Source organism: Tachysurus vachellii, chromosome 2 (genome assembly GCF_030014155.1).
Source record: "Tachysurus vachellii isolate PV-2020 chromosome 2, HZAU_Pvac_v1, whole genome shotgun sequence".
NCBI lineage: Eukaryota > Metazoa > Chordata > Actinopteri > Siluriformes > Bagridae > Tachysurus > Tachysurus vachellii.
In genome coordinates this window covers 12465182-12490114 of record NC_083461.1, presented here as the reverse complement: position 1 = coordinate 12490114, position 24933 = coordinate 12465182, and the positions used below count along the sequence as shown (strand labels likewise).

Below are 24933 nucleotides of genomic sequence, written 5' to 3'. Positions count from 1 at the left end.
ACCACTGAGATTCTCACTCTTACACAAGATTACACACACGCACACCAGGAGGTGGAGGAAAATCTGCACAAAAATATATTACTTTCAAGGCATGGAATGACATTGTGAGCCCAAGACAGCCACTGAAATGTAGCAGTGACACATATAAGATTGCACTACATCTCTATTTTCAAGGGAGAGCCCGGCCTTTCGGGTGTAGGTCTCGTCACAGATACTCACACACACACTCGGTACATACACACACCCAGTGTGCCTGCGGGCATGGTGAGGGTCTTTAGCTTGGCTGCTGGAGGAGGAGAAGAAGGAGGAGGAGGAGGAGGAGATGGGAGGCTTGGAAATTATTCCCTAAGTGTGGTTGGGAGGGGTTTTTCAATCCAATTTGCGCCAGCAGAGTGCTCGTCAGTAATCAGTCCAAAGGCGTGGCACAAGGCCCACGGCTATGGAAGCGCTCTGCTGAGAAAGGATCGATAACACCTGGCCCCAACTACACCTCACTCTCCTGACACACATACACACAGAGAAACCTGGCTTTCACAACCCTCTCCCCAAACCCCATACCCCCTCAAGCAGTAAGGACTGGTAAGATCTTATGAGTCATTAAAAGACACAAGAGCTTGCTGTGATGTTGTAAACAGCCCAGGTTACGGTCCCCTGCCCCTAGTAAAATTCAAATTAATTAATTGTAATATTTTATTTTTTTTTTTTATATACTCACTGGATGTAATTTGTTTTCCTTACCAATAGCTGTCAAATACAACATTGCCAGCTTAATAGCATGTGCATGTGAAGCTGACTGTAGATGAGTCAGAGGTGAATGTTAAGCCACTGATATGGTCAAGTTAATGTCGTAGTGCATGGAGCAGGCTTTCTATCACTGCTGGCACCCTGACAGTCACTTACACGCCTGTCAAACTCACTCTGGAAGCATCTCAAACTTAACGCACCACACTGTGCATACTCTCTCCTCCCTGCTCAGGAGTTTGCTTAGCTTTCCTCTGGTGTTCCAGCTAAAGGACATTCACTCTGCACTGCTTTTTTTTTTTTTTCTCCTGATCATTCAGAGGCACGACAACCTAAAACAGCTTTTAGCTTTAGAAATAAGCACAACAGATTTTTAATCCCCAGGTGTGCTGCATAAAAAATGGCTTTTGATGCTCCAAGCTACCTTGTATAAAAGGAGTTAAATGTAAAGATGAGTAGCATAGTTGTCTGTTCCAACCCACTCCCTCCATCTCTTTCTTCGGGGAAATAAACTCATTTACTGTGCGACCACTTGGCTGCTTGGCACTGGTTCAGTCGAGAGATGGTGGAGAGAGAGGGGAGGGACAGATAATATGATTTAGCTCATCGGAGAAATCATTTACCAGCACAATTTGTCGACAAGGATCTGGGGATGTTTTTACTGTGGCATCACTTCAGTCACCATGATGGAGATCCTTTCTTTCGCTCCCCTTTTTCTCTCTCTCTCTCTCTCTCTCTCTCTCTCTCTCTCTCTCGCACACACACACATTTATAAACTGTCAAACGTCAAACCTGCAGAACTATATGGAAAGGGCACTAAGTGAATTAAAACCGAAGCTGTGGAAAGCTATATTAAATATCAGTTGCTGATTTAAGTTTATCAGAAATAAAACCTCTAGGCAGGAGGTTTTTTTTTTCTCCTTTCACCAGCTCCATGATGTGTTTTATTTAGCCGAGGGAGCTCTGGGGCTGATAGCCTCTCAGTCTCGCTTTATTAGGTGAAGGTTGAGATATGGTGTAGTGTGCGAATTTATTTTAGCTACCATTTCAAATCACATCAAAGTGTAATATTTTTTTTAAATTGTTTGTTGATCTATGTGTTTGCTCTGTCACTTCAAAGAACAAATGTTATGGACTACAAATCATAGAGAAAGTTCTATATAACTTTTAAACTCTGTATTGTCTGCACACTAGTAAGTTCAGAGAAAGGGAAAGCTCTTTGGATTGGCTACAAAGGTAGAAATTGAGCATCGGCAGTCTTTTGAGTGTGTATAACATGGATACTGTCTGCTGTGCTGAACTACAGTAGGGAACAACACCCTGGTTCTGTAGACCACGCTAGCTTTTCTTGCATATACAGATACTTGAGGCAAGATTACTTCAAGTGAGTCACAGCAGCCCTTCTATCCCTCTCCTTTTCATCTCTACACACCCCCATCATAAAGTGGCCACTTTCTGTCCACCGATATGATGGACAGGTCCATTGCGTTCGAATTCGCCATCTATACTCTGTGTACTGGAGTTATATAGGTTTAAGGCATCACACAGGCTCTCAGTGACCACATTCTGGTCTAATGGGAAGTAATCAGGCATTAGCTTTCCCAGGTCACTCTCTTTTAACCTTTTCAAAAACAAATGGAATGAGAGTAAATGGAAAATCATAGGTCAGCATGGCAGAAATAGAACCTACTGCTCACAGCACAGCTGTTAGGAAAGACTGAGTACATTACACGTTTTGCAGGTGCAGGAACAAAGTAAAATTTAATAATAAATAAAAAGAAATCTGGTGGAAAAAAGTGTGGGGTGATGGTATGTTGCAGGGTATTGGGCAGTTCACCACCCACCTGATGCAAAGGAAGCCGCTCTCTTGCACTTAGTTTGGCTTTGGAAAATGTTGCTTGTGCCTCCATTTACCTCTCTGAATATTTCATGGGATAGAGTCCACATGCTGAGCAATAATAATGTAATGTTGAGCAGCAGACATTTTCTGCAGACTTTATGGTTTTGTGAACCCCTGCCCCCTCCTCAGAGCCCGGGCAGGACCGCACTCATGCCCTCTCTGCCTGCTTTATGTGCTGTTTTTCAGACCGCCTGGACAGCCCTTTCCTCTGCTGGTGCTTTGAGGCAGGGAAGTGCATCAATAACGCTCAATGTTTCAGTGAATTACAATACCTTCCTCAGGCTTCAGCCTCTTTTTTCTTTTTCTGACTTCACCACGGAGAGAGCGAAACGTGGCTTTGGAGGCGCGAGACAAAAAATTAAAGAGATGGAAAGAAGGGACAGTAGAAAGGAGATGAATAGAGAATAACAGATGTACAGATGAATGGCCACATAGGCGAAGACATGCTCAAAAACTAAATCAATAGAACATCTGCACATGTCAAAATGTCTTGTCAAAAACTCTGGTACACCACCCCAGACTGGTCCCCTACTGGGACACAATATTGGGACACATGTACAGAGCTTCACAGAATATGAAACTTTTTATTGTTTTGAGTCTGATTTTGCAATTGCATATTTTAGGTCAAAAACTCAGTGTAGCTCGCTTCAGGGTTTTATTGTTTTTGGATCAAATAATGTCTACACTTTCATATTATATCAGTATTATTGAGAAATTTAAACCATATAGCTTCCAGAAAGTCCCAAATGTGGTGTTTCTAATGAGCTGTACATTATTTTTCTCTTTCTCCCTTTCGTTCTTCTTTTTTATTGCAAGCTTTAGCGAAGATCTTGGTGGTAAAATTTATAATACAGCATAACGGTCGGAAAAAGTATCATCTCTTTTGATATCTTCCTATCGATAACAGTGTTTTATCTGTAAGATTAAAACAATTTATCCGCACATCACCTCAGTAATGTTTAACCAAACACAAAAAAAGTGGTTGGATTCAACCCAAAGTTCTACTGACTGATTACCTTTATCTCCTAAACATGTCTATCTTGATGGGAGTAGTCTCTACTAGGATGACCCTATCGCCACTGACAGCTCATGAGAGCTCAGTCAACAGCATAATGAGTATGAAAATGATATAAATCATACGCAATGCTCTTTACCGTCACCAAATCTTAATTCAATATGAGATTTTGAACTGATTTCCACCAAATCATCCACACACTAGCTGTGTTCTGGTATATTTGAATTAATGTATGTTATAATTTATAGGGATTATGGTTTAAAATGTACCCCAACCCAAATATTGGTAACAATATATATGTTTTAAAATATATCTAAAAAAAATTCAAAAGCAAACCAAGAATAAAAAAGCACATCTAGTCTAAATATTTGGACTACAAAAAGAAAGTAATCTGTAATACTGGAGTTTGCATAATCAGACAAATTTCACAACAAGTGTTACTTGGCATGAAGTGCATCACTGATTACTGCAATAATGAAAGAAAGAAAATGAGAACGACAAGAGGGAAGTGTCCCTGGTATGTTTACCGACCCCCTTAAGGGGATATTATTCTTTCTTTTACTCTCTCTGCATCTGTCTTTATTTTGCCTTTCACTCTCTTTCAGTCACTCTCCAAGCCTGGCCATCGTGTGTAAGTCATGGACGAGTGCGTTTTTCATTTGGATAATGGAGCATTGGCCCTAATTGAGAGGACAGTCTCATTTGTTTGCCAACATGTCAATGGCCAGGCCTCTCATTGTTTCCACTACATTTACATTAATGCAATTCTCTCCACTCCTATTAAACTGTAGCCTTCTGCAGGCCATTTCTGCAGCACACTGCTGCCGCCTAATGCTGCTTAGTCAGTGAAAAAAAAAGTTCATAATAATCAAGCAAAAGGGCAGAAAAAAGAGCTTGATATCCACTAGTATTCAACGTGCAGCAGGTCCTAGATAAAAGATGGCAAAAAAAAAAATCTTCAGTGCTTCCTTTTCATGACTTAATTTTTTTTTCATGACCCATTATCTCTTAATGAGAATGAGGTATCTTGCAGGCATTGTACTGGATTTCAGCTGTATCTCACCCGTGATGTAATGAAGAAGCATGCAGCTATTTTGGGATCTATAGTTTTACCATCTGCCCACCGTACCTCTTAATTATTGTACTCCAGCAGGGAATAGTTTGTGACTACTGTTGATTCAGAAAGCTTGGCATCTCAAGCTCATTCAGTGAGGTTAATTAATTAGGAGCACCCCTGGTTTATTAACACCGATATAGCAATTCCAGATTATATGCTGTGTTATTGCCTGTCTTTGCCATCAGCTTAGCAGAGGTCAAGCTCCTGTCTCTACCTATTTGTATTAAATTAATACCTTGATATGAGGTGCTCTAGGCAAGCTGCTCTTTATACGCCTGCAAGGTGTGCACACACTCACACACAACGAGCGTACTGATGACCCGACCGCACCTGTGCTGACAACAGCACTCCGCTCCACAGAGTTGCCCTCATCTGTCAACACAGACAAACAAACACATAAACAGAGGCACGCACAGACCTGCACTCTACTGTAGAAATTAACCCTCATCAGTCAACACACACGCTCACTCCTACAGTCAAGGGCATGGCCAAATAAAAAAGGCACATTTTCCAAAATAGCTGCCAGACAAAGAGAGAGAAATGAAACGCTTGTGTATCCTAATTTTCATAGATGGATGAGAAAACATTGTGTACCTCTGTTACTCAAAACAAATGAGAGCGAAAGAGAGAGAGAGAGAAAAAATGCCTCATTTACATCCATTCCAGTGGAGAAAAATGAAGGAAAAGAAAGAGGCAGTGCTCTCATTTCCATGCTGATTCACAGAGAGAATGACAGACAGTGTGAGGAAAGAGATATCACATGCAAGCTAAATAAAGGGGTAGATACTCATTGAATTCCAGCATGTAGAAAGTGATAGAGAGGGAATGAGAATGTCATGAGGCGGTTCGGGCCTGTGAAGTGAAAAAGCATGGCTAGTGTCGCAAACGTGAAATTTAAAGCTTGTAATCAAAAACAAATGAGTTAATTGATCTGTTACCTGATACTTGCCAGGAGAGCATTTTCTAATCACTCCACCCATCCTTATTCATTGAGCAGTGTGGTAGAAAATAAAGTTTGTTGACCAGTAATGACAATGCTGTAATGTCCTCTGAGAGTTGCTATGATGTGGACATAAAAAAAAAAAAAAATGCTAAATTGCATCACATATTGCTTACAATGTGCCGTAAGGCACACTGTTTTATTCATGGATGACAGGAGTGTAGATGGACTACATGATGTTTGTGGCACCCTGAACTCTCTCACAGTACAATTTACACTGAGGATTTACATCACTGTCTGCTTTCTGTTCCTTTAATCAAGACCAGGTTTGCGTCTTTATTGCCAGAAGAGATTCAGTGTGCATATCCATGGCTTAATCTGTCAGTTACAGTTGTGACAGGTTCTGCAGGGTATACTATCAGAACGATCATGAAATTAGCACCCATATTTCGTCTTATCATGTGATATTAGAGTTGAGACAGACAGAGTCATGATTGCTTCTGTCATCTCTTATTATCTATGATACTTTTTGATGTTACTGCCAAGCTGTTGCTTTTAGTTACACTGAATAGGTGGTGACATGTAGGTCTGAGACTAAAATTTTAAAATCTTTCTCTCTTTTTCTTTCTTTCTTTCTTTCTTTCTTTCTTTCTTTCTTTCTTTCTTTCTTTCTCTCTCTCTCTCTCTCTCTCTCTCTCTCTCTCTCTGTCTCTCTCTCTCTTACTCTCTCTCTCTCTCTCTCTCACACTCTCCCTCTCCCTCTCTCACTCTCCTTTTATAGGGTAACCAGGAGGCACCAGCCCCTCCAGAGGCCATGGCACAGCCGTATGCCCCGGCGCAATACCCCCCTCCCCCACCTCAGAATGGGCTACCTGGCGAGTATGCCCACCCCGGGCAGGAGTACACAGGGCCAAACCCGGTGCCTGAGCATGCAGCTGCCCTCACCATCTATACAACTACACAGACACACAGTGATCCAACCGGTACTGAGAACAACACGTCCTCCCTCACAGCACCCAGCAACGTACCAGTGAGTACATTCAGTATTCACCATACACTGAAGAGTTACAGGTTGTTGGCCATTTAGGTTGTTGGTATGTTCACACTGCAGGTAAAATTAACCCCAAATCTGCTTCCTCATGTTTGACAGACTTCTTGTCATTGGCAAAAGTCCCACTGAGTACAGCATTAAATTACAGTTGCCCACACTTGATATTGGTTACTGAAAGCTGATACACATCTGATACGTGTAACCTCTAAAGAGAACAGAGATCAGAATTCATGTTGGGCATCAGTCCAACTTGTCATACAAGTGGAAATATGTTCATCTCAAGTACAAATCATATGCCACTGTTTTTACATGATAAATTGTGTATAAAATATAAATAAGGAACCATGTTGTCTAGTGTTTAGAGTTTTTATTTCTTAACTTTTTTCCCTAATCTTCTAACTGCTATGCACCATTCATCGTTCTTTCATCATACAACAATTAACAACCAGGGTGTGCGAAGGCTAACACATGCTTCCTCCAAGACACAAGAAGCCAGTGAAACACGACTTTTTCTGCTGCCCATGTCTCAGGCCACACTTAGAGAAAATTGCTAACTGCCCTCTTCCGCATATATGAATCATGATCGCTATGACTAACAGGGGAGAGAGAGTCTGCCATCTCTCCTAAACATAGATCATAGGCAATTTTACTCCAATGGCTCCCAGCCACCAATGGCTGTCACATTGTCTGGATTTGAACCCGTGATCTCCCACTGATAGAGCGTACAATTTTCTATTGCACCACTCAGAAACCATCTTGTGTTTAGAGTTCAATTCAATTTAATGTCACTGGGGACATTAGACTACAAGACACAATCTCTATATAAGGTGTAAAAAGGGAACTGGTGTATATAGAGTCTTTATCACCAGAGACATGAGCCTTATTTTCTTTCTGTTGCTAAAATGAAATGAAAGAAGTGCTGTTCTGCTCTCAGTGGTCTGAGTGATTATGGGATGATTACAGAGCATTGTGAATGATTTCTGTAGTGTCTGTGTGCATTAAACCACATTTAAAGGGCAAAAATGAAAGGAGAAAATGTGTGAGATGAAGACCTAAGAGAATATGAGGACTTCTTTTATGGTCTCCAAGGAGCAGACAACAGAGTCCTAACTGTCTGTTTGATCTATTGTGTCATGACTGTGAAGTCCACCGCTCCAACCATCAAACCCCTTGGAACCGTTTACCACTCTATGAAAATTTCAGTGGACCACTTACTATAACAGTCTTCAATATATATTGCAGGCTTATGATGGAATAAAAGACTTTCAGTGCAGCGTATGTGTAGGTGTGTGTGTGTATATGTGTATGCATGCATATCTATATTGTCGCTCTGAGGTCTGATTCCTTTGGGAGTGTTGTATGCTGTCATACCCTTATTATTGCCTGTAAATATTTTTCTGCTCTTCATATTTTACTTTCCATAGACCTGTGGTTCACACACACACTCACACACACACACACACACACAGAGAGAGAGAGAGAGAGAGAGAGAGAGAGAGAGAGAGAGAGAGAGAGAGAGAGAGAGAGAGAGAGAAAGACCTATCCACAATAGCCAAATCAGCACAAACACTGTAACAAATATTATTCTATTATTCTGTCAGAAAACAATCTGAATTAGGCCTGCTGAGTTGCAATTCCCTGCAGGTTATTAGATTTAATAAAGGCCTGTTTTGGGGAGTTTCTCTTTATTCTCTATAAGGTTTGACTTTGTAGATTTCTGAGGTCCCAGAAAATGTTCAGATGACCTAACATGAAAGCCTTAGAGATAGGAGTGGGTGGAAAAGAAAAAGATATGATGCTCAGAATACCGAAAGCATATTATTTTTACATTAGTGCTAAGGATTAAAAGACATTTTACATCTCTTTAAGTCTGTGTTTTGGATATATATATTCTGAAGCTATGGTCTGGAAATATATGCAGATATTCTTCAGATCAGATCATATTGGAGAGGACACACTGGAGAGAAGACCAGAGGAAGATTTTTAAAGCTGAGCCTTAAATGTGTATCTGTTCTGAACACTTCAGTGGCAGGTCAACTTAAACATGGATCCTGATCCAACAGTGCTTTAGTCTGAATGCAAAAAAAAAAAAAAAAAAAAAAAGTCTTTATCAACTGCCTCTAATTAACCTAAACTTCTTTTGGTGGAGCATCCTACCAAAACTAAAAGATTTAAATAAGTCATTCAAATTTAAAGAATTTCAATTTCAATGTTAGCTAAACAATTTAAATATCTATTACAGCAATCTAGAAGAGCACACATACACAAACAAAAGTGACAAAGGAGTTTTGACTGCCTCTTCTCCGGAGATTGTCACATGAAAAGTTGTAAGGAAGGAGGGGGAACACAAAAAAATAGAGCATCTCAGTCTAATCCCGTTAAGTGAAGCACCAGTTTCACCCTAATCAGATGTAATCTACCTGCTTGGCAGCTTTCCAATCAGATAGTTTCAATTATGTGGTTGTAGTGGCATTGGAAAGGGTGGAAGTGCTGAGCGGAGCACTTTGAAAGTGATTTGCAGATAACACTGAATGTGTACGTTAGAGAAATCACTTAACAAGAGGGACTAAGGCCCTGCACCCACCACACACACCCACAAACACACACACAAACACACACATTTATAACAGGGAGAATAGGAAAAAGATAAAGAGAGGGGCTTCTTTTTGTTCAAAGAAGGGTGGGGTGCATGATAATTTTCATGTAATTGAATGGAGCTGAGCTGATATCTAACGTAGAAGCGAACAAAGAGTAATGGTTCTTTAGCACAGATCTGTGGAAAAACACACATCCCCTTGTAATAATATGTCATTGTCATAATATTATTTGAAATATTATGACAATGACATATTATTACAAGGGGATGTGTGTTTTAAAATCATATATTTTATTATGTTTTATGAAATATTAAAATCAAATGAATTAATATTTCAAATAATAATTCATTTGATTGCATTATATTAATGATATGCCTAAACCTAACCTTAACCTCCATTAAAACTGTCAACTATTTTTCTTCTTGGAAAGACATTTGGGTTCCCAGCAAAACTGTAACAGTACGAGTATTAAAGACAGCGTAAGAACTAAAGAATCAAGAACATTGACAAATTACCATCATTTGTGTTCTCTCTCACGCTGTGTGTATGTGTGTGTGATAGAAGTTTATTGGGATCCACCCTGTATGTGACTGCATTAATATGGCTGCGTTTACTCAGGTTTAGAGTATGTTTGAGTTGGTGTCAATAGCTAAGGTCCTATAAACCAGCCAGTCAATAATAGCCTTGTCAGTGCTCTTATGTACGGCACGTTTTAAAGCATGCAGATAATGTGTTGGACAGAAGAAGGTAGACTAATAAAGCAGACAATTCCTGTCACCCAATAAATCATTTAGCACACTTATAATCCCTGGCAGCAGCATGTGTATAAAATTTTGTTAGAATACGTTCCAGGTTTCAATCGGGGTAATGGGGAATCATAAACCTTTAGTGAGGTAATGCACCTACTTAATGCTGATTTGGGGAGCTTTATTTATTTTATTTTTTTTTTTTTAGCCGACCATAAAGTTAGCATATTTTTTAGTAGGATTCACTGGAACAGAATTTCTGGAGTAGAATCTACCTTTTGTTCCCTACCGAGAAATTCCCTACCAAACATTAGCGTAAAAAGTGCAAAGGTGTGCAAGACACCAAACTCTTTGATCATTCTTGTCTCTTTTAGTGGGAGGACCAAGCAGCTAAAGATGCCTTCATGACAAAAAGGAGCATTTTTAATTACTTCCCACCATGACGGTGGGCCTAAAGGGAGAGACACCCTCAGAAACCCAGCCTCTGAATGAGACAGATGCAGCACACTCTAGCTGCAATATAATTAACATTCAATTAACACAAATTAAAAGCAAATCGCACAGATGAACCCCCCATAGATGCCTGCTTAGCAGTGGCAAAGAGCTAATTAGATCATAGATGTGTGGATTCATGAGTGCTTACCTTTCTGCTCCCACTCCTGACTTAATGTCACCTCCTCCAGAGGAGAGTTTGACTCCATTTATGCCTCATGAGGCATAAGGAATTGTTCTGAAAGAACAATAGAAGTTTACATTGGCCTGACTGAACCTGTTGCCTGTGCTCATGTGTTCTGTTGTTCAAAATTACATGCAAGGTAAATGGAATTTTCTTCCATGCAATGAAGATTTTGAACCTCCTCTGAGATGAGGCCGACTCCGTGAGAATCCGGAGGCATCTAGAGATCTACCAGCTCCAGTTAAACTCTGCGATACTAAAGAGGAGATGCCAACTCCATGTGGACTTTTGCATCAATACAACATTTATCAGACTGTATATTTATAATCACACCCGCCGGTGTCACCCATATGAGTATGAGGTTCCACTTTGAGTCTGGTTCCTCTCAAGGTTTCTTCCTTTACCATTCAAGGGAGATTTTCCTTGCCACTGCTACCTGAGTCGCCTCAGACTAACACATTTAAATAGATCTAATTTTAATCTTGCATTTTTGTATTCTATTCATCTTTATATTATTCTTTATAATAATTTTGAGAAAATGTCAATTGTAAAAATATGAATTTGAATGAACTAAATGAATTGAATTGAATTGCCAATTCCTTTTCAGAAAGAAAGACACGCAAAAAGTAAACTTGCACACACAATCTGCATCTTATTGCACAGTGTTATCCGGTTATGCATCTTTATGAATATAACTTAAAGCATTAAACTCTGATCAGTTGTTTGCCAAAGTCTTACTTCAATGTAAGCTTCATGTCCAAACAACTTTGTCCACTCCCATTCTCAGTATATTTCCGAATGGTTACTATAGGGTGTATAGAGCCAAATCTTTGTATGACTTGTTTGACAAGAATGATGGAACACTGAGAAACTTTGTCCTAAAAAAATTACCAGAGCTCAATCCCATAGAAAACTTCTTTATTTATGGATTATTTAGAACAGCAGGTGAAACTCCAAAATAGTCACCAACAAACTCTGGCTGAATTGCACATCCAGTCAGTGAGAGTGGCTCAAAATTGACAGGAACTGTTTCAAGACACTGGTGGCATTCTTGCCTGACAGGATTCAGGCGTAGCCAAGTATTAGTGAAGAAATGACAACAATGCAATTTTGCGTATTACATAATCCATACAAGAAGTGGAGATATCATAGAATGATTGTGTTCACATTTGGACTCACACACTTCCTCACACCTCATTTGGTGCATGTTTCCATAACGTACACAAATCAAAGGCCCCATCTTGCAGAGGTCCACTGGGCTGAGAAAGCCATTGGAGGCTCTGCAAGGCCACGCTCAGCTGCTCTGTAATGGGAGAGCCTGCAATGGTGCACCACTCACCTGTTAGACATGATGGATAGCATGAGTCCTACCGGAGCAGCTGCAGATAGAGCATGTGAATGACCGATGGCACGTCCATGATGAATGGTGAAAGAGGGCCCAAGTGAAGGTGCAGCCCAGGGAGCAGGGGCACTAAGGGCTAATTGCACCTCCTTTTGGCCCATCGATCTAGCTAGCCATGCTTATGCCTCCACTTTGGAGCTGGAGTTTGGAGATCCACCACAGACCCTGTGCTTAAGGGGCCAAGGGTACAGGCTGGTTGTTTAGAGTTGTTCCATGTGCTTTATTTTAACAGGTCCAATATCGATGCACAGTATCAGTGATGGATAACACCACACTGGTTGTAAACAATGGAACATCATATAGATAGCCAGCAAAGACTGGGCACATGAACTGGTCAGATTCATTGACAGTCACTTTGAATGATTCATTAGCCACACTACAGTACATAAAGACGTGGGTTTATATAATGGTGCAATTATATAAAAAAAAATAACTGACTGAAAGCGACCAAATTCAAGCCTTAGCTACTCCCCAGGAATTATACTGTTAGATGTTTGTGAACAGGTCAGTGAAACCTTATTGCATATTGGAATTGTATCCAAACAGGGATTATCCACATAACTGCAGGTGTAATTATATATTATCATTTGAACAACTTTAGGTGACTCAGACCCATCTTTGCCAGCTGGTTTAGAGTTGTAAATAACACAAAATGTAATAACTTCTCCTAATACAGTACATTATGATTATAATTTAGGTTTATGTGTGTAAAAAATGAAACAAATTTGATCACACCCCACAAATAACTGTGCAAACATGCAACTGATGTGCAAATACGCAACTGAACTATGCAGTATTGCTTCATCTAAATGGGTGAAATAAGCAAAACCCACAATTTGTGAGTACAATTTTTTGCAAATGTTTTTATGGTTTCTCAGAACCCATATACAAAATCACAGAAAACTCACTTTCTGCAAATCTATTGTAAACAATGTCATAAACATAAAATCCCATTCTAACCAAATTTCTGGGAGCAAATCTTTTTCCATTGAGCAGAAAATGTATTAATCCTTTCACTGATCCAAAATCTTTCCACTAAATGTGAGCCATTAGTGTTGAATATAAATGGAATTGCATTTGTTTGCTGAAAGAAGCTGACATTTTCAGACTGAAGGAAAAGTATCACATGAACTTGTGAACGCTTGCTATCTACGTTGTTTCTGTGCACAAGCTATGAATGTTTATTTCTAACAATTTTACCTAATAACTAACCTTAACTAATTTTAACATTTTAACACTGCATGCTGTTGACAGTTCAGTCATTACCATGAATTTCACACCGCTTCAGAGTGTCATATATTTCGAGGTGAGCTTGGGTTGCTGTGAGTGCAGTGGAGCAGCAGTCACTGTCTCGGCAAGGCTGTGTGATTCTCCACTGAGTGTGTGATGTGTTTAACCTGCAGAACCTCAATCAGCCATGCTGGAATCTCGAGTTGGAGTCCAGCCCAGGTTTATTCCACAGAGACAGGGAAAGAGAAAGCACCAAGAAGGTCAGAGAGGGTAGCAGCTTTCTGACCATGGAGACCTCTGTGCAGGTCTGTGAATGGAGGTGAATGAACTGGAAGGAGATTTCAGAAAGTGTTTCCTTCTCCTCTCAAAGCAGAGTGCATTTACAACCCCCCAACCCCCCTACCCCAAAGTAGAGTAAATTCCTTTTGTGCTGCATCTGAGATCCTTGTTATGGCTAATGCTTAAATCGATGGTAAAGCTGCAGTCTCTATGAGTGATTGTTGTAGTAATGTAATCCACCTTTTGGCATTAATGCAGGCTGAGACAGCGTCAAACTCATATTGTACCTCATAGGGAGGGGGTGTTTCTTTAAAATTCGCAATGTTTTAAGGTTTATTGGATAATTAAGACTTTTTAGGTTCCTAATAAAGGTTCTAGATGAAGTCTTTTCTGAAGCGTTCCAACAGAGAGATAACCAAAGAACCATTAAGGGTTGTAAATATTCTAAGAAGCTTTGTAGGCATTTGTAATTGTGCTGCTTACCATTTGTAGTTTAATGGTACATGATACATTAATGATATCTTTAGTTGGGAAAATGTTTGATTTGTATACAGAGAATCATTTTGAAAAATGATAATAATTACATTATTAAATGAGAGGAGCAGATCTCACAATAAAGACACAGTGTGTCAGCTCTAATAATAATAATTTCTTTTTGCAAGTTAAACTTTAAAATTTAATTTCAGCTGTTATTGTACTGTATTGTCATTTTTCATCTTTTATCTGGGTAATAAATGAAAGGAAGAAATGCCTTGTAGCTCAAAGTCTTTTACATTTCAGTTAGCATTATGTTCTTAGCTGTCTTAATTGCATTTTCCCCTTCTTTGCTTATTTTTTGTGTCCAATCTGAATCATAGAGAAAAAATGAAAGGAGTGACAAATATTACATTACATCTTTATTATGTATCCTGTGACTCACATAGCAGGCATGCTTGACTGCCTTTGTTCTGGAAGTCCAGTGCTTGTGTGTGTGTGTGTGTGTGTGTGCGTGTGTGTGTGTGTGTGTGTGTATGTGTGTGTGTGTGTTCTGAAATGCAGACTGAAGCTCCTTATCAAAAAGCATTTAATGAATACATTCGTGCATTTAACTTTTAAATAAAAAGAATGAAACAAAATAATCCGTTTAAAAATCATGTATTCTTTTACTTACTGTATGTGTCAGCACGTAAACTCTAGTTTCTGCCAGATAGCTTCTACAGAATCTGACAAATCTGTCTCACTAGCATGAGGATATGTTTTTACATATACTACAAAGCACTTAAATAAGATTAACGTCTGCCAAATGCTGTAAATGTAGATGCAATATATATATATATATATATATATATATATATATATATATATATATATATATATATATATAAATTTATCTAAATGTCTGAAATTAGTTCATTATAAGAACATGAACAAGGTATTACCCAGTGCCACAGATTTTTTTTCCTCTATATCAAAGATAAGTTCGTCCATGCATTGCTTGTCAAAATCACAGTATGAGGCCTCTCTGTGTGCAGCGCATAGGGTCTGACACCCCGCTGTGGCCCTTAGTTCATGTAGTACAGAGTCTGCAGTCTGATCACTGCTTTAGATGTCAGGTGCATGTGCTGTGTCCCTGTGGCATCTCAGCATACTTCAACTGACCCTGCAGTTTTGTAAATAACATAAGAGTAGATGCCACACATGCACAGAGGTTCTGTTTGTTCCTGCTCTCTGTCTTCATATATAGTTCTATGCTAATCTATTACTTTATATAAATATTTTATACTTTTGGATTTCCCCCTGGATTTTTTTTCTTCCCCTCTATATATTTTCTTGTGAATGTTTTATTATAACATTACCCCTTCCCTCTCACCCCCAACCCTACCCATTTCACTTTCTCTCTCTCTTTGTGTAGAACTATGCATCTTTCTGACCATAGCCAAGCCCAATGTAGCTGCCTTCAGCACTTCTCTCTCATTGATCTTGCTAATCCTTTAGACGTTTAGCTGACATCATCTTTTCATCTGCTCTCCTCATGTTATTCTAATTCATTATGCACATGAAGGGATGCTGCTTGTCTTCTCTGCTCAACATGCTTTTTCCTCCACTGAGCATGTCTGCACACAACAGGCCCAAAACAAGATAAGTCTGAAATTAATGACCATTCAGAAGATCAGTGCCTTCATATGCTGCTTTCATCTGTCAGATGCTAAATTGCGCTTACTGTAGCTTGCTCATCAATTTGCTCCGTGACAGTTATGACTGTGTCTCAAATGTGTTGGCTAAGATAATGTTTTACCTTTGTTTAATTTGAAATCAAAACGGCGCTCTTCAAAGTTTAAGCATTTTTGTAGCCGCTGTTGCCTGAGGCTCGCTCAGGGTCTTCGGGCCATACATTACCATGTACCAAATTACTGTGTGAAAGTGCAGCACAAACAGAATCCTGTGGAATAATGTCACATCAGACAACAAAAGCCCCAGATGACACATTTACACATGCATACATGCTGTGATACATACTGTGACATTTGCTCAATATCTACCTAGAGAGAGGGGTTCCGGGGGGCTGGAGCTGGGCAGGTGAGAAACGAGATGAATGTGTGTCGCATTCAGCCGTCCATCCTAGAGCACAATGGTGGCTATTTTTTCTCTATGATGGACAGATGAGCATACCAACTTTGAGCCTGATGACTCCCACCAGCAACCCCCTTCACTTTCTTGTCCCCTCAGGTCTTCATAGGCTACCGCTCAGTAAATGAATCCTCTGGTCTCAACATGTCAGAGGTATTTTCTTTTAAATCTGTATCCACATTTCCTGACAGCTTCCTTAATCTTCAGTGCCACATACAAATGTTGGCCAGGCAGAGGGAATTTGTAATGTGCCACTAGTGCTCACTGATCTCTCTCTCTCTCTCTCTCTCTCTCTCTCTCTCTCTCTCCTCGTGTACCTTCTTACCTTCTTCTCATACCACCTGTGTTCTGCCTGGAATAAGAGAACCTAAAGGCTAGTTGTCTGAATACTTTTCTTATCCAATTATTAATATGCTTGTGTTTCTCTCCATCAGGCAGATGATGTGGTGCAGACAGAGGGCTCCCAGCAGCTCCAGCTCCAGCCCTCAGACTCTTCGGAGAAACAGCAGCCCAAGCGGTTACATGTCTCCAACATTCCATTCCGCTTCCGTGACCCGGACCTCCGGCAAATGTTCGGGGTGAGTATCTAAGTTCAGCTGTACACTTTTGATATGTTTCATGAACTGCAGAGATCATGCCTTTTATAAACATTTTTGAAACAGCTGGAAAACAGCAGCATCTCTGTGGTTCAGTACACCGTAGTATAGATATATTTTTTCCTATTGATATTTAACACCTTGAACCTTATGTTACAGACTTAAAACCTATGTGTGAGACAAATCATACAATCACACAACTAGAGCCAGACATTTCCTCCTCTGTTGAAAGGGAAGGCTTGAACCCACCACTAGGGTTTGAGGAATGACAAAACCCGAATTAGACCTTACATGGCATTCGCTCTCCTGCAGTACTTGAGCACGCAATGTTCATTCACCCTGTTTAAGCCGCCCCACACTAAAAGCACTCACTGAGCCACTTACAGTACATACGGTATATTAAACACAGATCACTTTTGAATATAATGCGCATTTTGTCATCTGAGAAAACACCAACGATTTACTACGCTCATAAAACAAATGCCTGCAGCTAGGATAGTTCCTCACATTATACGGTTGAGACAGAGCTGTCAGTCATCTATAAACAGAAATATATAATAGCATTGTTCATTCTAATAATTTCGCTGTCAAGGAAACATTGCCAGTAAAGGCAGAACAACTTCAACATTTAGTCAAGGATAAGCTTCAGTTATCCCATCTAAAAAATATTCAGGTCAGTCACCCTAATATTCCCCTCAGACCTTCAGCTGAGTTCTCTTCAAATCTTATTCTTCACATCAGTGATAGTGTGTCCTTGTGTTGATATTGAAAAACAATGACTATAGACTATAGGTAAGTGGAATATAATTTTACAGTAATTTTAACAATCATATCATTAAGACCAGTCTCTTACAACAGCCTTGTATATCTGGGATGACAGATTTCTACAAAGAAATTCAAACATGTACCTTTCAACATTTTGCACAAAATTTGCTACCACTACATTGCAGGGGCATTGCTTTAGAGTACAGTAAACTGGACAACTAGCTGTTAAAGTACAGCAGAGTATAAGCTAGCAAATTATGATTTAAAATGAAACATAATACAGTCACATAAAACCACTTTATTTTGGATAGAATTCTATTACTCTATAAACTATAATACAGTATTTTACAGTACTGCCCCTTACATGGCACATACATGATGCATACCGTTAGCATGCTTACTGACCACAGCACAGCCAGTAAACCTGACAGATTTCTTCAGAACATAAAACTAAGTTATATTTCAAAGTTTCTGACCAAATATCAAGAGACAACATTACGAAGGCTAACAGATATGGTAGATTAACGTCTTTATTTGGAAAATATTAGGGTCTGCCCAGTGTCACTAGTGCCCACAATAGCCAATAAAAATTTGAACATACCTAACAGGTAATAAATCACTTGTAAAAATGTAGAGACTTTTACAAACACACTAGAAGGTTGTGATGTACCTTCTGTGTCTGCCTGTCAAAATACAGTATGTTTAACTACATACAGTATGTATGCATGTTCTATAGCTTTATATGACCCTTTGTATGCATATGCTTTACTAATACCCATGTGTGGCTAGTAAACAGAGAAAGATACAGTTTGACATTAAATTAGTAGCATTCAGTGAGCGAAAGCAACTAAATTCTGTGCACTGGCAGAAACTACAAACATGACTGGGAGGAGACCAAAAAAAGCATATTGCTGTAAGTCTTCGCTTGTTAAGAGTTGGAGCTAGCATTTATTTAAGGCAAATTGTAAGCGACAGTAGCATTTTTAATCTGATGAAGCACTGTGGATTCACAGTGAGTGCTGAGCTTGGAGAACATCTGTTCCCGCTTTGTTCTCTTTTAGAGAGACGTTCTTCTTCACTTCGCTTCCACTCTGCCCAGTATTGATGTAAGGAGCAGGGTCTCCTCCAGTGGAGACTTTTCAGTGCACTTAAAAAGTGAGAGTTGGATTCTCATTAGCTCCTTGTTTGCTGACAGCTCCTGTGTGTGTAAGAGCTGTTGCAACACTTGCTGTGAAATCTTGCAAGGACCCAAGGGCACAATTATTGCATGTCATCGATAGACTAGTGGGAATGGATGACATAGATAGGCATGGTGCATCACTCTAAAATTCTTCATGAACACAGAAACTGGGAGGCTGCAGTAGTTTTAGACAAACCAGCAGAGAGAAGTATCAGCAGTACATAGCCATGGAGTTCTTAAAGTTATTAAAACCACAAAAAGAACCCAGTTCTTCAGTAAGAATTCAGTTGACTGTGTGGACTGATATTTTTACTGTCCCCCTGCAGTTTTAAAGTAAAGTCTTAAGAATGTTTTGCAACTTAAGACTATAAAAAGGACAAAACAGTTTCTTTATACTTTGAAAAGTTCCCCATCTAATCCTGCATTTAATAATTATGATTCACACATTTCAATTTTAGCCCAAATCTAAACTTTTCTTAGTTTAGAAAATAAGCCTCACTTCAACCACATCAGCAAGTTTGACCTATTCTATTTTCATCAGGATATTTTATTCTTTTGTTCAGACCTTCATCAAACTTAAGCCATTTTGCTAGAATCGAGAATTTGGCATCCAGCAGCAGAATCTATCAAGGCCGTACAAAAATACAAATTTATCTCATCTTAAGGTTTAATCATGTGCTTTAGTGAGAAGATAGGTTTTTTTGATCTTTTCATCCAAGAGGAATGAAAATTCAATTTAGATTCTCAAACCTCTAATTTGATGACTCTATTTTCACATGAGTACATTGGCATGGGACATAGTCAAACAAAGAATGAAAATTAAACAGGCTTCATTACCCAACCTTATTTGAGCCTAATTTTATAATTAGAAAAAGACATCCAAAGCAATTACACCAATGGATATGTGGGCCTAATGTTGGAGAATAAAATGGGGTTTAAAGCACCACCTTGGCGATTCCACACAGGAGCTACTGAAACGTGATTGAAATGTCAGATTCCTCACTCCAGCGCTTGTGTGTTTTTTTGCAACTCCAAGCATCCAGCGCCTGAGGAGCTTTCATTAAACTGTAACTACTCAGGCAAGGAAGACGGCCACCAACAGCACTTTGAAGTTCTATCATGACAATAATGAGAAAAGCTCAGTGTTGCATCTAATTCCATATTAAGCCCAATTAACAGAGTGATATTCCAGAGCCTAGATGAAAGCAAGTTATTCCTAGTGGAAACCCAGATGTTTGAGTACTCAATCCAATAGTTAACCTCCCGCAGGCAGTCTGTACTTTACCTGCAATCTACAGAACCCTTGGAACCATATGGTTTCTGCAGGTTACTAAAGGCTTTGTATAATGAGTTTATAATGATGCCTACTTATTCCTAATTTCTTAGTTTAGTAGCTTTGTTGATTTAGAGTGTTAAAGATTGGTCTATACACCGATGACTTGTTTTTATGCACTGTGCATCTTGCACCTTTCATATATTTGGCAATTTACCCCAAATGGCTTGACTGGAGTTGCCAACTCTTACAATATGAGAACCACCCACAGTCCTTACTGCAGTCTCTCAGTGAGCCTGATTTCACCTGTGTGGTTATGAAATCTGTCTGCTGTTGTGGATGGCAAAGCCCATTGTGATGGTTCTGCAGCAGGGGCACTCACCTAAGGTGTGTGGGAGAGTCTTCACTGGGGAAATATTTCAGAGCTTGCTAAACCCATTAGGGTGGATTAAAACTATTAGCATCCACAGATTTTGTTAAAAGTGACGGCTGTGGTCATGAATGGCTTCACATTGGGATCCAAATGGACATGCTGGATGCTGTTTCTGGCAGGGAAAAAATGCCTTAATTTGAACAAATGGGATGTATTTGTGTCAAGAATTTGTATCAATTGTTTAGATTGTTTAGCTCTGAAATTTGAATTGGACCTGGGAAAATGAGTTTGGAGGAACAAGTGGTGAAGTGGAGAAGCAACAGGCAAACTGAAATTGCCACTTTCACCAGTAAACTAGTTATTCTTTCCCAGCACATGCAGAGTCAGTTAAGATTAGAGCCATGCTCTAAATTTGTTGACAAAACCCCCTCCTCTCCTCTAATAAAGACGCACACATGCACATACAAATTTGGTGCTAGTCGCTCCCTATGGCTGATGGCTGGAAGCATAAAAGGCAGCTCTTCTTAACCTTATTAGTGATCCGGGCCCTCGATCAATCCCATTGAGCCACACAGTGCCTGGAAGGCCCATTTCTTCCCTGTTGTGCTGAAATGAAGCTGCCGTGGCCTGCTTGACAGGGTAATTAGTTTTAATGAAATAATATGGCCATTGTAGACAGCAATTAAAACCTGCTTTCATTTCACCCATTAGAGTAACTGAAGGTTTCTCTTTCATTCTGCAGTGTTCCATAATGATGCCCATAGCAAGACTGCATAAATGGGATCCTTAGGTCCCTTGTCCGTTGAGAAAATGCAGGCAGTGTGCCAGCCTGATACCTCTTACAAGCAACCACCAAGGTGTAGTTGAAAAACCCTCACCCTGTAGTTTAAAATAGTTTCTTCCCACATATCATGTGTCTTACCTGAGCTTATCTTGGATAATCAAAACTCCAGAGCTTTGATTATCCAACCCATATACAGTGCCAACTTTTGCCACCCAGCCCCTTACTGTTACTGACTCTTTAATGGAATGTTTGTCTTTCTTTGACTGTGCTGACTTTGCATATATTACACAGATATGTTTATCCATTCATTGAAATGAATGGATTCATCATCACAAAGTTATATTCTTACCCAAGGCTACTGATTAGCATAAGTAATGTGCGGTTAATACAGAGTGGGAGTAACCCAAAAGCAATCCATAGAGTGGAGTAACAAATGCACCTTCTAGGCAAGAAAGACTTTATAAGTCCTAATGAATCTTCAGGCTAACTTACCTTCAGATAGTTTACCTTTAAATCTGACACATCACACACTTTTACATAAAACTTTGCACTACACCCAGCAGTACAGCCTTCAACTGAAGCTGCAAGGAGCCGAGTCAAAGGTCACGTGTGGTGAAATGTACAGGTTTTTTCTTCTGGCAGGTATCCAGGCTGCATATCCATAAACTATACGTTGTGTCTAAACCACAATCTCAGCTGTGACTTGTCTGTGGTCAGCACATGTTCTCTAATTCTAATTAGCAAATAAAAAGAAGGGATTGGGCATTTCAGGGGCAACAGATACAGATGCACAATGCAAATGGGCTAGAAAATAATAACCAATGTGACACATAATTAAAAAGGCAGAATTCGTCATGGTAATAATAAACAAATACACGGTTTATCATGGGCTATGATGGCTCCTCTACATCCAATTATCCAATTTAATTGAGAGGAGGTGGTGAGTGTTAAATCTTGCCAGAAATATGTTATCCTATGGTTTTATCCAGCTGTGTTTTTTTCTTTTTATCAGGGTGAACACCACAGAAAAAAACAAGCCATTGTGTGTCATTAAGAGCACTGGTGCATATACAGCATGGTAGAGCTCTTTTGAAAATTTTTCACCCATCAGCAGAATAGCCGGTTCATTCCCTCTACAGTGCACAGTTAGGACTTTCCGTAGAGGTATAGTCATATCAGCTAGCCTCATTTAGCACATTTCGATGACTGGTCACTGATAAAAGTGTTTGAGTCGGTATCTCTGTGTAATTTTAGTCCAACAGAGAGTGACTTGTGAAGCTTCTCTACTTCGGAAGTAGCTCCATTGAGCAGTGGGTATTCTATTTTAGTTAGCTCTGCAATCAAGTGCTCAAGTTTCCTGACAAAGTGCAAAAGAGATGAGTTCTAATTACTTCGTCTCTCTTCTCTCTCCCCCCCCCCCCCCTTCTCCCTTTCTTTCTGCAGCAATTTGGGAAAATTTTAGATGTGGAAATTATTTTTAACGAGCGGGGCTCTAAGGTAAGTCAGCTGGAAGAGCAGCTCTTTGTCACTTCATCCCTCTCTCTCCACACAGGTCCCCTTTCCCTTCATGAGTCGAGTAATTACAGCTCTCACACAGCAGCCACAAAGTGACACACACACACACACATAACACTGTGCCAAGCCACACTCGTTCAAAGGTAGCTGTGCACACAGACAATTGTGGGGTTTCGGCTAAATTAGTGTCAACTCACCCAGTTATAATTCAGTGGAGTGTCTGACCAGTGCACAGTGAGTCTCCCTTTAGAGCTGTCATACACTGATTTAAAACAGCTTGCCTGTTCGGCTCTTGGAAATCTAGTGTATTAGCTGTTAGGGATATGTAAAAGCAGTCTTCTAGACAGACCTTCCGGATAGAACTGCAGACGATAGAGGGTTCATTATGCAGTGAGAGCTGCTCTTCCGTGAGTTCCTCCCTCTGCCTATCAGCTTTGTTAATTTACTTAGTGTAATCATGTTCAAAACACTGATTTTGAACCTAGTATCAGGATTCATGTTACTCATAGTTTCTTTGTTTTGTTGTTTTCTTATTTACAACTGACATATAGTAGTGTACATTTGAGATCTTGTCCGCTGTCACCTTATGTCTTCCATGCAGCTTTCAAAGCAGTTACTAAGGCTGTGTATATGAAATTAATCATTGGAGTTTGCAAGCTCTTCTTTGCTGTGAATGTCTAATAGCAAGCACTGGATATGGTGTCTGGGCTGTAGCTGACCATAATTTACAGCTGTGAGGGAAGGAGGGAAGATGAAAAGAATACAGAGACTCTCTTTCACTCTCACTCTTTATCGTTGTGTATGTGTGTATAGGCTTACAGCATATCATTTGTTAATAAACATGTACTTATGTAGGGAAAGCAAATTTAAAGTAAACTGGTAAAGTAAATCTCATACATAATGTACATATATCAAAGTTTTTTTTTTTTTTGTAGAGTGATTAGTATTCCATGTCACTTCTTCTCATAGCTTATTATTATGTGAAATTCTGTACTTTCTCTGAATCACTTCCTGGATAAAAGTTCACCTGTGACTAATGCTTACCATTTCCCTCTTGCAATTCCACTTACAGTTTGTCTTTTTCCTTTCTCTGTCTCTTTTCCTTACTTCTTACTTGCTTCATTTGTTTTGGCCACTCCTATCACAATTAGGGCTTTGGTTTTGTAACTTTTGAAACAAGTGCAGATGCAGACCGTGCCAGGGAGAAACTAAATGGTACAATCGTAGAGGGACGCAAAATTGAGGTGCTTTCATAATTTCCTACATTCCTGCCTGCCTCTTTCTCTTATTCTGCTCTCCTAATACTGTACCTGATGCCCTCTCTTGCATGATGCATGAGTGTATGTGTGTTTGATCAAACATTTTTGTTTGTCTGGCTAATGGTATATGTTTTCTCAAATGATATCTGTTGTGTTGAGATATTACCATGTACAGTATAAGCTTCCTTAAGCTCATTTTGGCAAAGAATGTGTGATTTGGCCTTTATTACTACTGTAATATTATTTATACCTTCAAACACTGAATGAATTTAAAACTGTGTATGATTGGAACAGTTGTTTGGTATATACATGCTTTAAATGGCTTTATCTTGGCAGCCTCATACACATGTGCAAGTTTGTTTCAGGAATTTTTTGATATTTGGATACAAATCATATAAGAGCAGGCAAGTTTAGTATATGTTTTAATTAAGTTCATCTTGGGAAATCAAAGTGTTTCCAATGATGTTTTAAACCATAGCTGCTTATCTCAAACAGACAGTGGTTATTTCATTTACTGTTTGTTTTCTGTATGGCACATGCATCTCTCTCTCTCTCTCTCTCTCTCTCTCTCTCTCTCTCTCTCTCTCTCTGGCTCTCGCACATCATCCCTTTCCACAAACCTATTAAGATTTTCCATAGGGCAATTAAGATAATTCACATAATGTACAAACAATACCAAGGCCTATATATCAAGGGAAAGTCGAGGCCAGTTGTTTCCTAAAGCTAAATGACCTCCAGTGGCCCTGTGGAAAGGAAAGCTATTAACGCTAATTAACACGAGGGTGAAATACTAACATGGTTCTTGTTGCCATCGGCCATGTTTGAATTCCCAGAGCAGCCCCCACCTTTGTTGAAGCTCTCTGTGTCGCATACTGTTTAGCTGAGTT

At 39.6% G+C, this 24933-nt stretch overlaps 1 protein-coding gene across 5 annotated transcripts in view; it reads left to right on the top strand.

The window, feature by feature from the left end:
• rbfox3a (RNA binding fox-1 homolog 3a) overlaps positions 1-24933 on the top strand; it is a 328730-nt gene that overhangs the window by 276957 nt on the left and 26840 nt on the right. For 3 of the 5 annotated variants that reach the window (XM_060897403.1, XM_060897389.1, XM_060897396.1), the window contains 4 exons: positions 6495-6743; positions 16736-16879; positions 22716-22769; positions 23939-24031. In XM_060897403.1, coding sequence (XP_060753386.1) covers positions 6495-6743; positions 16736-16879; positions 22716-22769; positions 23939-24031 — 540 coding nt within the window. The remainder of the gene's footprint in view (positions 1-6494; positions 6744-16735; positions 16880-22715; positions 22770-23938; positions 24032-24933) is intronic. The other 2 variants (XM_060897410.1, XM_060897420.1) reach the window with 2 other exon arrangements.